The 14,955-nt window shown below is 38.2% G+C and overlaps 1 protein-coding gene across 3 annotated transcripts in view; it reads left to right on the plus strand.

Moving 5' to 3' along the window:
• NTRK2 (neurotrophic receptor tyrosine kinase 2) overlaps positions 1–14,955 on the plus strand; it is a 405,509-nt gene that overhangs the window by 55,436 nt on the left and 335,118 nt on the right. For all 3 annotated transcript variants that reach the window (XM_072605907.1, XM_072605913.1, XM_072605917.1), the window contains exons 4-5: positions 4,195–4,263; positions 10,290–10,444. In XM_072605907.1, coding sequence (XP_072462008.1) covers positions 4,195–4,263; positions 10,290–10,444 — 224 coding nt within the window. The remainder of the gene's footprint in view (positions 1–4,194; positions 4,264–10,289; positions 10,445–14,955) is intronic.

The raw sequence follows: 14,955 nt of genomic DNA on the forward strand, positions 1-14,955 counted from the left end.
TTGATCCCAATGGGCTTTGTCAAAGTCTGGTTTTGCAGAGTTCTATTTCAAGAAATCATAAATGAAACTACTTGGGACTACATGTTCATTGTACCAGTTTTTTAAAATGATAGAATAAATAAGTAGGGAAGAGGGGGAAAAATCTAGACCCCAAACCCCAAGATATCTTTTGAGGTTGCAGCAATCAAAATTTGTATTCCTTTGAGCAGAGCACCCACATGTAAGAGTATGAAAGCAAGAAGAAAGGAAAGAAGGAAGGAAGGAAGGAAAGAAGGAAGGAGGGAAAGAAAGAAGGAGGGAAGGAGGGAAGGAGGAAGGAGTGAAGGAAGGAAGGAGGGAAAGAAGGAAAGAGGGAAGGAAGGAATGGAGGGATTCTCCAATTGGAAGTGGCCAGTTGGGTCACCAATGGGGCAGCTACTACTACTTAGAGATTGTTGTTTATCCTTCATTCTCAAAGAGGACCAATGGCATCCATGACTTGCAGGTGAATTAAGCGAGGCAGGGCTGTGCAAAATCTTCTGCTACATTTTTCTCCTCCAGAGTCATCTGAGTCAGTGGTAAGACATAGGTTAGGCTGACTAAGATGGCTCCAGATGCAGTGGGAGAACTTAGCTTTTTAAGCTTGTTTGTCTGAGGTCCCAGTGTTTAATACAGTGCTATGAACATGGTAGGAGCCCAATAAATGATTGTTCAGTTGAATTGGTGTCCTCATGCCACAAGTTGTACTACCACCACTGGATACCTTTGTAAGATGTTGTAGGTTGGTGCAGTGAGGGACAATGTATGATTAAGAAACTTGTGCAGAAAAATGATCACTTCTACTGAAGTAGAGGATTTCATGACCAACTTGAAAAATCAATCAATAAACATTTATTAAACACTTATTATGTGGCAGGCACTGTGTTAATGGCTAGGGATACAGAAAGAGCTAAAAAAAGATAGACTGGCCCTCAAGGTGCTTTCCATCTAATGGGAGATAAAGCATGCAAACATATATATATATGTATATATATATACAAAGAAAATTATATAAAAGTTAAATGGGAAATCATTAACAGAAGGAAGGCACTAAATTTAAGAGGGGTTGGGAAAGGTTTCCTGGAAAAGATGAGATTTTAGATGAGACTTAAAGGAAACCAGAGAAGCCAGTAGGTGGAGTTGAGAAGGGATGGCATTCTAGGCATGGGGACAGCCAGAGAAAATGCCCAGAGCCAAAAACACGGACTTAAGATATTTCATTTCAAATTATATCTTGAAGGAATACAAATTGGATTTTTTCCTCCCCTTCTCCTTTCTTTTCTGCTCTCTTGGCACATCATAATAATTGGCCAGGGCATTTGTAGTCGTGCTTGCTTTCAGGGTGGGAGCACTACATGTAGGTAAATTGATACATTCTTCTGGTCACCGAAGTTGATGCCAGAACCCCAGAATTCAGGATAACTTTAGGGGTTATGAATAAAGCTACTGATCTTGTTTTAGAGACACCTTTCAGAAGGTACTAATTAATTAGCTCCTTAGTGTAGCTCTATTAACTAAACAGTAAGAGGTTTATTGGTATCTCTCTCTGTCTCTCTGTTTCTGTCTCTGTCTCTGTCTCTCCCTTTCCCTCTGTGTATGCTTTTGCATCTCTCTCTTTTTGGCTCCGCTGCCCCCTTTCTCTTTGGCTATAAAAATAAGCATAGTTCATACACGTCATATCATACTTTGGCATACTAATCTGTGCTTTTGGCAACTCTACAGAGTTCCTATTGGCTGGTGGCTCCTCAGCAGATAGTGAGAACTTTAGGGAAAAAACAGCCTTTCTCTCATTCTTTTACATTTTAACCATTCCGCTCCCCCCACCCCAGGGGAGGTTCTGTTTTTGGCAGAGGAAAAACAATTTTTTTGATGAAAATAAAAATATCTCTGTCCTGCAGATCAAGAAAAAGACAGACAGACTTTTCAAGTTCATTTGGTCAAAGAAAAACTATTATTAATTCATTTTTTTTTAAAAAAAAAGTTTACAAGGGCCTATTTTGTAATTTTTTTAATAAAAACTTTTTTTTGCACGTGGGTGAATATTTTATGAGCAGTTTGAAGAGAGAAGATGCCAACTCGTCAGAAAGGATGTGCTCTAGTCTGCTTGGTGGTGGTTTGAATAGTATACTTACAGAATTAAGTGAAAAATGGACCCACCACCACATTTCACCTGTGCAGCATCAGAACTTTTTATACATTCTTGCCTAATGAACTCTTTAAGGTGCCATTTTCTTTATGCATCACCTTCAGAAATGGCATGGATAGGTAATATCTTACTACTCATAGATACAAATCACCTATTAGCATCTATATTTTACTACTTTGTAGGAAATTCATTATTCAGACTACCATCATCTAGAGAACGGCGTAATTTTATCCATAAAATACTAAGCCAGTATCAGTGCCAATGATGGAATTTAGAGTGGTGAAAGACCCAGAGTCAGGAAGTTCCTTGTCTCTGGAAGCATTCAGGCAAAGGCTGGATGCCCACTTGGAACAGATATTGTTCCTTGCAATAGGATGCATGGAGAAGTTGTACTGTGTTACACAAGTCCTCTAAGGCCTCTTCCCAATCTAAGGGTTCTCATCATTTCCATAGTTCACCAGGTTTTGAGGGGGAGACAGAGGCTAAGAAGCCAAGTGGTTTGCCCGAGTGTACAGAGGCAATATAGATAGTTGGATTGGAGGGGTGGCTATAGGGAGCTGGCCTCACAGAGTTTGACTGCAAGTTCTAACTCTGGTCCATAGTGACTAGGTGACTCTGGGCAAGTCAGTGCCTCAGATAACTTTCTAAGATGAAAAATGTTAATATTGGTCCGGTGTGTGTTGGAACCTGCTCCAACTGGTTCAGAAGTCAATAGTTAAATTATGGGAGTGAGCATTTACACCTTGAAAATCAGCAAGTGATAAGATCTAAGGAATGCTTTATTGTTTTTCTGATTGTCTAGACTTAAGAAAGCGATGGAGAGAGTGTTAATAATGCCTATTAATCTAGAGAAATGGTTGTTAAATATTTACTAGCTCACCACTGGCCTTCCTCTACAGTAGTTGAAAGAATATCTACACAGAGAGTTCCTTGTACTGAGGAAGAACAGGTCTGATCCTTTCCCCATCCAAAAAATGGGGGCTCTGGGCTATGTTAGTACACTGTGACTATTGATTTTTATAAACATTATTTGCTTATTTTTAGTTAACACTTATATACATGCCCAGAGTCCTAAAATTTGGACACATTTTATATACATCTAAACTTAGAATCCACATAGTGAATCAGCAGCCAAGGCAAGTATTTCAAAATGCATCCCTCTGAGTCCTGTGCTGTAATTATAGAAAATAATGTCTAATGGAGTAAAAAGACATTTGAAGGGAATGTCCCCATTACTTCAGTTACTTAGTATTTATCAAAAAATCCTAATTTTTCATTTGATAATAGATGAATACTATTAGGTTCCAGTGTTAAGAGAGTTTAGGAACAAACCTGTGGCCAAGGACTCATAGATTCATAAACTATTAGAGATGATCTAAGCTAGACCTTAACTTTTTTTTTTGGTATGTGTGTATCATGGACTCCTTTGGTGTAAGTTTCTTATTTATAAGATGAAGGGATTGTATCAGATGACCTCTGGGTGCCCCTTCCAGATCTCAGTCTAAGTTGCTATGATCCCCTTTTTTCCTTGGAGGCATGGGTCAAATTTAAGTAGGAACTTGGAAAATTCTATGTACATAAATACTATATAAGTGTTAAATATAAATGATGTTCCTAATTGTTAATATATTTAAATTGGGTTGAGAAAGAACCCTTTCTATGGATTCTTCTCTTATTCATTGATGATGATTAGTGCAGAGATTTATTAGAACATCTAAACGATTTCTTTGCCTCTATGGGGGTAGAAAAGACTTTTGGTATAAAACAAATGTAAGACTAACAGGGAATGTCAACTTTTCTAAACTAGTAGGATGGGATAAAAGGTGTGGGGGTGGGGGGGAAGATTTTGTATATGCTCTTTGCAAATAAAGATTTTACACATGTTCTTTGCAAATAAAGATTAGATTAGAGACCAGGAAGCCATTTCAGGTGATTAAATAAAATATTCTGAAACATCATGAGTTTGACACTTTAATCCTGAAATGCATTTGCATGTTAAATTCACATTAAATTATTTTGATTTCTTTCAGCAATTTCACCAAGAACAAATTGACAAGTTTCTCTAGGAAGCATGTCCGTCATCTCTTCTTGACTGAGCTGTAAGTAATGACTTCATGTTTTGGAGGGGCTTTGTAAGAGAGAGAGGACTGCTTACATTTGGGGGGGGGGGGGCGGGGCAAGTGCCTTCATATAATTCTTGAACTGCAAGGCAACTAAGAAACCACTGAGTATTTGACATATGAGGACCCTGAGGACTTGGGAGGCTAAGTGACTTTTATAGAATGGACCACTGACCAATCTGCTTAGATTGTTGGAGGATCTCAGACTCAGTCCCCAGACCCCCTCACTATTCCTAGGGGTTACTAAAGTGAAGAACTAGTTAATGGCAATTTCATTTATGTGGGTCTTGGTACAAACAGGTGTATACCATGAGACGTGGCTGAGGAGCCCCCCTCATTATTGAGTGAAAGCATCCATGAAAGGTGCTGATGTCTCTTTCAGGGCTTGAAGCTCTGGGCATATTTGTCTGAAGAACTCTCACTCTATAATATCTGGCGATCCAGCTGATTATTCCTGGTGTTTTCATAGTGTTTTTGTGTATCTTATTGTCAGGTGGGAACAATTGCTGCTAAGCTAGGGAAGGGATGTTATATGTTGTGGATACTATGAAAGCTGAGTCTCTTCATGGGCTCTTTTTGTTTATGTATGCTATCAAAGACCAGAAAGATTTGAGACCTGTTTCCACAAATAAATAATGCCACCTATAAATCAAATGCCAGAGGTAAATTTTTCTTAGAGGCAAGTCTATCTCTAGATTTCTGTCTCAGATGACAGTACCTTGAGATCTTAGCCTCATCTACAAAGTGAGATTTGGGGTTGGGGCAGGGGAGGTACACAGGTCCTTTTAAACTACTGGATGGGTCTGTGATTCTATGATATCTTTGGAGCAAATGCTCCCTTCCTCTCCCCTCCCTCTCTCCTGCAATGACGCAGATGGCAAGACCTGATCCTGTGATGTTTTTGTCCATATTGAATGAAATAGAGACCTTTCTTTCTTTTTTAGTATCTTGAGAGTGCACATACTCATGTGGCACTAGGGGTTATAACCTCTGCACCATTCTTACTATATGAACGAGTGAAAAATCATTTATTAAGCACTTACTAACTGCTAGCCATTGGGCTAAGTGCTGGGTATGCAAAGATTATGAAACAATGGTCCCTGACCCCGAGGAATTTCCATTCTGATGGGGGAAGACAATGTATATAGGAATAACCAAGGAAAGGAGTTTTATTCTGGAGAAGTGGAAAGGGGATTGGGTCTGAGGCCCATTCTGGAGGGTGCTGATCTGTGTGGAAAGGAGCAGGACATCTGGGGCACATAGATAGCCAGATGTCCTTGAGTGGCTAGCTGCTGAGGCACGGGCTATGGTGTGGATCAGCCAGTGGACTAAATAGGCTAATTTGATTATACATAGTCACCAAATAACTTGAATGACCCCAGGGTGTGAACTCCAAAAATCAATAGATTGACTTCCCTAAGACTAAGGAAAACCTTGGGTAGGAAGTCTAAGTCTCCAGTCTAAGGTCTCATGTGGAGGGTTCTGGTCCAGCTGGGAAGGAGCTGGATGGCACAACAGACAAATGGTCAGATGGCTGGTTGGTTGGATGGGCTGGGAAATTAAAGTAGTATCTACTGTCCAAGGCCAGCCAGTAGATATAGGGGAGTAAGTGGGCTAGTTTGCTGGCAGGCAGACATCAGTCAACTGATTCACCTTCCTTTCCTGGCCTTCATATTCTCAGTGTTATTTTCTTATGTCACTTCTTGTATGCAAGTTATTGATGGTGACAAAGCACAGTCTGCTTTTGCCCTTTGTCTGTTTTTTCATTGCTCTTTGAGTTGATCATAAAAAAAAAAATAGTCCTTGAAGAACGTTCCTGTGTCAATCTTCTTTTCTTATTCTGAAAATCGTTTCCTCTTTCCAGTGAAGAATTTTGACATGTAAATAAAAATTGAAGTTTCCATGATGAATTGCTTATTCAAACAAACGTTTTTCCACATGGAAATTAGCGACAGTGTACTTAAAAGCATCTGATCTTTTGTCCAGGCTGTAATATATGGTGAATCTAGTCAAGGAAAAAAAGAGAGCAGTTTATAATCTTTTGGGTTCTTTTAGAATACCTAATAATAATCCCAGCCTATTAATAATTCTGTGCTGGGGTTGAGGGAGACTGGATTATTTCCTTATTTTTGCCAATAAATACCTGAATGGCTTCTCTGGGTAAAATGACTCCTCTGTAAAATGGTAGTAAAAACAGAGAAATAGGGTATTGGCTAATGAGATAAAATTTAAAGGACTCTGAATTCTTTGAGAGATCTGAAGCAAATATAAAGTATCATCATTATTCCTTGTGCCATACCCCGAAGATCACAGGATCATAGATTTACTAATGAGTTGGAAGGGACTTTAGAGGTCATCTCGTCAGGCCTTCTCATTTTACAGAGGGGCGAACTGACTTGTCCAAGGTCATACAGATAATGAGAAAAATAGCTTGCTTATATTGCTTACAAGCTTGTAAAATCTTTCAAATGCAGTCTCTCATTTAATCGTTATAACAACCCTATCAGGTAGATGCTGCATTTTTACAATTGAGGAAACAGACTTGGAGAGCTTAAGTGATTTGTCCAGGTAACAACAAGTAAGAAGCTAAGATGAGATTTAAACCAGGATCATCCTGACTCCATAGCCAGTACTCGTGCCCTGCTGCCTCTCCCACCTTGATGCAGATATGCTTCTCTTCTGAAGGTTTTGGGGAGAAAGGGAAAGGGGCATTCCCCCAAATCAAATAATAATTCCTTGTGTTTAGCTGTTTAAAACATTATGTGATATTCTGTGTGGAGTGTATAACCTTTCAGGCCACAATGGTGTTTTATTTACTCCTTTTACATTGCTACTGGGGAAAAGGGAAGTAGCCAAGGAAAAAAATAAAAACACAAAACCACAAGAAAAATCTTTAACTGCTTATTTACAATCCTCAGTGGTCTATTTAAAATGAATCCCATTTATGGTAATGTGACTTTAAATGAGGCCATTTTAAACAGTTACTTTGGAGCTGTCTGACATTAACCACAGGGCCACAGATTTGGGTGGAGAGAAGGGCTTGGTCTCTGACTCTTCATTCACAGTCATGGCTTTTAGATTGGGTAACAAAAGCTCAGGGATCCCTAGAGGCATCTTCAAAGTTTTGGTTTGGTGTTTTTCCCTTTCTAGAAAGTGTGGTCCTGTTGCTATTTCATTTGCATTTGCTCAGTCTCCTTCCAATCTCTCCAGTATTTCGATAGCTATGGATTCCAGGTTCCTGATATGAAGGCATTTCAATTTTATTTAACTAGTCTTGATGGAATACCTTCTAGGGGTAGGTATGGCTTTTGAGTTATGAGGATGCAAAGATTCAAATGAAATACTCCCTGATCTGAGGGAACTGACTTTCTACTGGAGCCAATGTAAAAACCTCTCATAACTTCAATATGTTTTTAATTGTCACCCACTTGGCAAAGCAGTGCAAAGGATTCCTTTGCCTTATGATTATGATCAAAATTCTGGAGAAATAAAGGAAAAAATAGTGAACACAATTGAATTGGCTAAGATAAACTAGGAAAACAATGCCCTGAAGTGTCCCATCTCCCCAAATTTTTCTGCTATTGAACTGCCCTTGAAGAAGTAATTTCTCCCAATTTTTTCATATTAAAATGTGACCTTTAATTGTAAAAGCTATTTTTTTAACTATAGTCATTTCAACCTCCATAGATCACTTTCTTCAGATCTATGAGAGTATAATATAAACTATATAGAGATTATTTGTACAACAAAATAGAACAAATTCAAGTACCTTTTTCATCTTATCATCAGGGTTAACCTCATCCTTCTCGGGGCCCTTGGGATGATCACAGTTAAGTGTCAGTAGACTTTGCAAACACTATCCTTTGGGTAGTATTCAACCTAATGAGATCCCCCCAAATTTTAACCAAGTCCTTTAACCTTTTATCTTTCAGTTTTTTTGGTCTTAAATGTCCCCTATGATTCTGTCTGTTCACTTGATCACCAATGGATCCCCCTTTATCCTTTGCATCTGTTCTTAAGTCATTGCCAGTTCTTTCTCCTTCTAAGAACATCTTCTGAATTCTTGTATATTGTTACCTTGACTCCCCAGGTACAGTCATCTTTGTTTTTCTTCCTTACTGGCAGCATCTTCTATACCATTATGACTCTTTTGCCCCAGTTAGAGTGGTGCACTGGATAGAATGTTGGATCTGGTATCAGCAAGACCTGCGTTCAAATCCAGCTTCAGATGCTTACTAGTTGTGCAACCCTAGGGAAGTTACTTAACCTCCTTGCTCTAAAATGGGGGTAATGATACCTACCTTGCAGAGTTGTGGTGAAGATCAAATGAAGTAATGTTGGTAAAAGCACTTAGCCTACTTCCTGGCAATAATAAGAGCTGTGTAAAGGCTTATTGCCTTCATTTTCTTTTCATGAATATGGGTACACCTTTAGAGGGATTTCTCTGGAACTTGCTTTTAGAAGATGCTGCATTTACAAGTGAACTCGAGATATGCAGTCCTTCATTCACTGGCCCTGCTCCTTCTACCCAATGCATATTCTATAGATATCTTTAGAGCCCCTCCAACCTGGATTTGGCTTCAGGGCCTCTAGGTTTGAATCCTGGCCCTTCTGCTTACCACCTGCATGACCTTTGATAAGTTACTCTACCTCTCTGTACCTCAGTTTCCCAGTCTATAAAGTGAGGAGGTTGGACTGATTAATTTTGAAAATCATTTTCTGCTCTATATCCATGACCAATGTTTTTGCTCGTTAGGTCACGTTCCCCTTTCTTTCTGGGATTCCTTCTAATTGCTTTGTGTTGGTCTTCCCATTTCTTTAAAAGATCCATCTCAAGACTTGTCTGTCTCAAGAAATCTTCCTTGATTAATTCTGACACATATTAAACACCCCCCCCCCCCAGTCCCTTCTTTAGGGTCTATAGCACTTACAGTCATTGTCTGTGGTGAGAGAGAATTTAGAGATCACTTTGACCTCTCATTTTATAGAGGAGGAAACTTAAACATGGAGAGGAAGTAACTTTCCCACATTTACACAAGTGGGGTAGGAGTCAGGCAAGAACTAGAACCTTGTTCTTCCTTCCTTCTGTATAGATAGTAACATTTGATCTGTAAGGTGATTTCCATAGTCTCTATTTTCTCATACGTTTGTTTCCCCATATAATCAACCAGTCACCTAATTAACCAACAATTATTAACTACTTATTACTTGTGAGATATTGTGCTTAACACAAGCACACAAAGAAAAGCATAAATAGTATCTTCCCTCAAGGGGATTACATCCTAATAGGAAACATACATTTGTAAAGTACTCTAAGGCAGACAACTGCATACCTAGTTTAACATTTTTTTTACAGTAGGTAATTAATAGATATATACTGAATGAATGAATAAACTCTAGCAATTGTCTTCAGTTTCTTCCATGCTACATTTTTCTCTAACTTCCTTAAATTAGGTGGTTGTAAGATTATGTGTTTTGAAAAACAAGCTAATTGGGTGAAAGAAATTTAGATTGTATAAATGTAATACAGTCTGCAAGTTCCATTACATTCTAAATTGAGCAATATTCAACAGACATATATGATCAAAAATACCACAGTAATGCTTCATTTAGTCAGTCTTACTTAAGGTTCATAGTTTTCTCTTTGACTTTTGACTTTGACTCTTTGACTTTTCCTTTTTGTTTTCACATGAGTTTTTTTTAATGTTGTTTGCTGTACTTTTTAGTGGTAGAAGTGGGATAGTTATTTTCATTATATGTTATATATAAATTTCCAACAAGATGGAATGCTTAACACATACTGAAGTCTGATAATTATTGGGTGGAATAATTTGTATTTTCAAATTTTTCCTGAACATTTAGATTTGATTCTTTCTATGCTATCCAGATTTCCTTTATTCTCAAAATTACTAAAAAATAATACAACTTAATAAAGCTCACAGTGTTTTGTGAATGCTGGTGCAGTTCAAGCAAAACTTGGTATCCTTTCCTTTTTCTTCATTTAGTACTCTAGTGGGTAATCCATTGAAGTGTTCTTGTGACATCCTCTGGATCAAGACATTCCAAGAGACGAAATCCAAGTCAGAGACTCAGGACTTATACTGCACTAATGAGAACAACCAGAAGATTGCTCTGAAAGACCTGAAGATACCCAACTGCGGTAATTAAACTTTCTGTCTAATGCTTGTTCAAGTTGCCTTTCATTTGGGTTTAGCTGCCTTAGATATGAGAAAGAAGGAAAACATATTTGATTACTGCAAATAAAAATGTGTAGAGTGCAATGTTGAGGCATTACTGGTGTCCTATAGAGAAACTAGGTGGCATCAACATAGCCAGGTATTTAATATGGACAAAAAACAATTTTGAGGTTGGTGTGAGGTCATGCTGAGGGAACACTGAGTGACAGAAGGAATAACATGGGTAAAAACAATTCAGTCAAGGCTGGACACTCAGACTTGAGAGTTGTGCTTGATGACTTGTGTCTGATAGGATACTGGACCTACATAAATCACTTCTTCTAAGTGCCAGGTGTTTATTTTTTTGCCACTTTGTTGACCTTAAATCTTCTATTCCAGGAATTCAGCTTCCATTTAAATAACTAGAAAAGAATGCCTTCCTCCTGTCTTTTTCCCTCACTCCTCAATAGTTTGCAGGGGTGGGGAACTTGTGGCTTCAAGGCCACGTATGGCCCTCTAGGTCCTCAAGTGAGACCCCTTGACTGAATCCAAACTTCACAGAACAGTCCCCTTAATAAAAGGATTTGTTCGGTACAACTTGGACTCTGTCAGAAGACCACACCCAAGGAACTAGAAGGCCACATATGGCCTCAAGGCCACAGGTTCCCCACCCCTGGTTTTTGGGCCTTTAAAGGAGGTCCAATTAAATTAATACATACAGGACCTGAACATGCAAGGCTTGCACACCCACATATGTGTCATTTTATTCTAGTATTCTTGAAGAACAAATATTTGTTGAGCATTATAGTATGTTATATGGAAATCAGGCTCTTCTATCTTGAAAAATCTCTAGGGAAGGAGAAGGATCTCAGGGGAAGATTCTATTAAATCAATTTCAAACCTTTGAGTATTTCTGGGACGTAGCTTAAAAATTCAACAATTTAATGTAATAGGCTATATTTTTATATGCAAAGACTTTATCTTCTAAGGGGACTTGTATATTTATGAACTCCTATGGAGTGTTTAAGGTAGAGTTTATGCAAGACAGTATACAAGGTGCCTTGGGAAATAAAGAGGAATTTAAGAAATGGGCCTTGTCCATAAGGAGCTTACGAAATAAGTTGGGGAAATAAATAACAAACATTTAATTCTTTGTTTTTATGAAGTCCTAGTACAGGGACTTTAAATTATTTTTCTCTGTGTCATGGACCCCTTTGACAATCTGGTTGAATCCCTCTCAAATCCCTCTCAACATTTAAATAATTGAAAAAAAGGTTAAATTTCAGCTAGAGGTTAGAGAAAATAAATATGTAGTCTTCCCTCCAATGTAAGTTCACAGACCTTCTGAAGTCTACCCACCATGGACCACAGGTTAGGAACTTCTATCCTAGACTAGGGAGGGAAATTTCTTTTAAAATAAAGCTAGCATTGTATGTTTATGTCCAGGGTTAGTTACTCTGTGAGGCTGTAATCAAAACCAAAGGAGGGGTTGGTTTTTCTCTAAAGGGACTTAGAGAACAGGACTCTGGGAGTTTCCTGTAGGCTTTTCTGCCCAAGGTTGAAGACACAGAGTTGACACATGTTAACATGGAGGGGTACCTCCTCCTGATGCGAAGAGTGGGCATTGTTTATCCTGGCAATTCGCCTCGGCTTTCCGTAATTTTTAACAGCTTATTTTCTGACTCATACCATGGGTGGTTGCTTTCTACTAGGATGAACTGTGGAGGGAAGTTGCCTAAAAGTTTGACAAGTTCAGTGTTGTGTCAGCTGGCTTTTTATTCAGCTGCCCAAATTCCTACCAATTTGGTGACCGCTTTTGCTACATGCAGCACTGAGAGGAAAAGAGGGAGGGAATTTGAAGTCTATTCCCAATTTCCTGAAATGTTGCATTATATGGTAACAGACTTACATTTATGTAGCAAGTTATAGTTAGAAAGAGTTTTCCACACATGGTCCTCACATTTGATCTTTACAATGACCCTACAAGGTTGGCAGTGAAAAGTAGTAGTGTCCCTCTTGGGCAGGTGAACAAAGCCGTATTCATACTCAAACCTTCCTTGTCTTACCCCAGCCCCCCTATATGATGCCCATTTTGCCCCACGTTCACACTATTTTGATTTTAGCCTTGAAGCTGGTGAAAATGTTTGTATGGTTCTCCTCCATGTTTATTATTTAGGGGCTATTTTGTTATAGAGAAGGGAATTATTAAATCCCCCCAACAAATCTTTTCCTCCTATTTTCGAAAACCTTCAGGGAAGAAGAATGAGCTCAGGGGAGGATTCCAGTGAATGCATTTTAAATCCTAGAATATCTTGGAATAGTATAAAAAAGTTAATAATTTAAGGTAGTGGTTCTTAAACCATGATCTGGAGATGGGTAGGACTCCATGAGAAGCTTTCAGGGGGTCTGTGAGGTCAAACCTATTTTTTTTTTTTTTTTAGTGTTCTATAATCATTTCTATATATATCTTAGATTTTTCCCCCTCCCTCCGTACTCCCTCCCCTAGATGACTTGCAATCTTATATAGGTTCTACACATACATTCCTATTAAATACAATTTCACCATAGTCATGTTGAGTAGAAGAATTAAAATGAATGGGAGAAACCATAAAACAAAACAAAACAAAGCACAAAAGAAAATCATCTGCTTCATTCTGCGATCCACTTCCATAGTTCTTTCTCTGGATGTGGAAGGCATTTAAGGTCAAAGCTATTTTCATCAAAATATGAAGACATTTTAATTTCAAGTAATGGAAAATAACAATAGCTGTAACTCCTAAACAAAATCTCTTTGGAGTATTAATAATTTTTAAGAATGTGAAGGGATCTTGAGATTGAAAAAGTTTGTGAACTCCATATTTAGGGTCTTACATTTGAAAGAAAAGATTTCCATTTAATTAATTAGCAAATAATGACACATACCACACGGGTATTTAATATGTGGAAATGAAACGCTCAACCTCTTAAATGCAAACCTGAACTTCATATCCTGTCTTAGGAGGAATATCCATTTTGAATTATCAGTGAGAATGGGATGCTGTCTGGTAGAAAGGTAGAATGATAGAGTGACAGACTTTGAATAAGGAAGACCTAAGTTAAAATTCCACCTCTGATACTGTGACCCTGAAACAAGTCATGGAGCCTCAGTTTCCTCACATGAAATAGGGACTGTTCACCCTCTATAGTACCTACTTTGGAGAGTTTTTGTGAGGCTTAAATGAGACAAAATGTATAAAGTGCCTTGAAAGCTTTAAAGCACTGTTGAAATGTGAGCTGTTATTATTAGCATCCACATTTATACAGAAGTAATGCCAGTGCTCACAGTTGTCAGAGGGAAACTCTATAAAACTTAATGTACTGTGTGATTTGGCAGGCTCTTTTGTCTGCCTAGTGTCTGGGTGTTCTAGGTCTTATTTTGTGTCTCTTCTTCGTTTAGCTTTATCAGTTCCAGCTTTGGTCCTATAAAAAGAGAGCATACAAATTGGCCAGTGGGTTACTTGTACTGGGTGCATTTACATTTTTTTTTACTGAACTTTTATGCTAGAAAATCAGACATTAACATGTAGGAAATTTCCAGTTAGATTATAGAGGTAGATTCTGGAGCAGTTATCTAGTTTGTCATTCTCTCTCTCTCTCTCTCTCTCTCTCTCTCTTTCTCTCTCTCTCTCTCTCTCTCTCTCTGTGTGTGTGTGTGTGTGTGAATTTTGCCAAAATGATGAGAGTAAGGAGGAAATTCAGGGTTACTTCAATTTGTATTTTTCTAATTATTAGTGAGTTGGAACTTTTTTTTGGCTACTGACAACTTGGATTTCTTCCTCTGAAAATTTCTGGTTCATATATTCTTTGATCATTTATCAATTATGAAATGACTCTCCTTCTTCTAGATTTGAATAGTTTCCATATGCATCTTAGAAATGAGACCCTAGAAACTTATTGCAAAGACTTTTTTCCGTTACCTGATTCTCTTCTAATTTTTGCTGCCTAGGTTTTGTTGGTGCAAAATCTTTTTAATGTTACGTAACCAAAATTGTCCAATTATATTTGGGGATCTTTGCTTGTTTCTTACTTGCTCCTCTGATGACGATTGACTGTTTGATCCAGGGCAAGCCATTTAAATTTTCAGGGCTCTAGTCCACTTTCTATGACCATAAGTTGTAGGAAGTTGTTGGCTTACATTGATAGATAGAATTTCCTCATTAGGAAGTTCACAATATTTATAAGTTCTTATCTCTATCCACATATAAGATGGACATCAAAATAATAATAGCTAACATTTATTTAGTGCATGCTTTGTACCAGGCACTGTGTTAAGCCCTTTGCAATTATTGTCTCATTTGATCTTTATAGCAACCTTAAAAAGGTAGGTGCTGCTGTCATCCCCATTTTACAGATGAGGAAACTGAGGCGAACCGAGATTAAGTGACTTGCCTGGAGTAACACAGTTAGTAGGTATCTGAAGCTGGATTTGAATTCCAGTCTTTCTAACTCCAGACCC

Source organism: Notamacropus eugenii, chromosome 1, assembly GCF_028372415.1.
Source record: "Notamacropus eugenii isolate mMacEug1 chromosome 1, mMacEug1.pri_v2, whole genome shotgun sequence".
Classification (NCBI taxonomy): Eukaryota; Metazoa; Chordata; class Mammalia; order Diprotodontia; family Macropodidae; genus Notamacropus; species Notamacropus eugenii.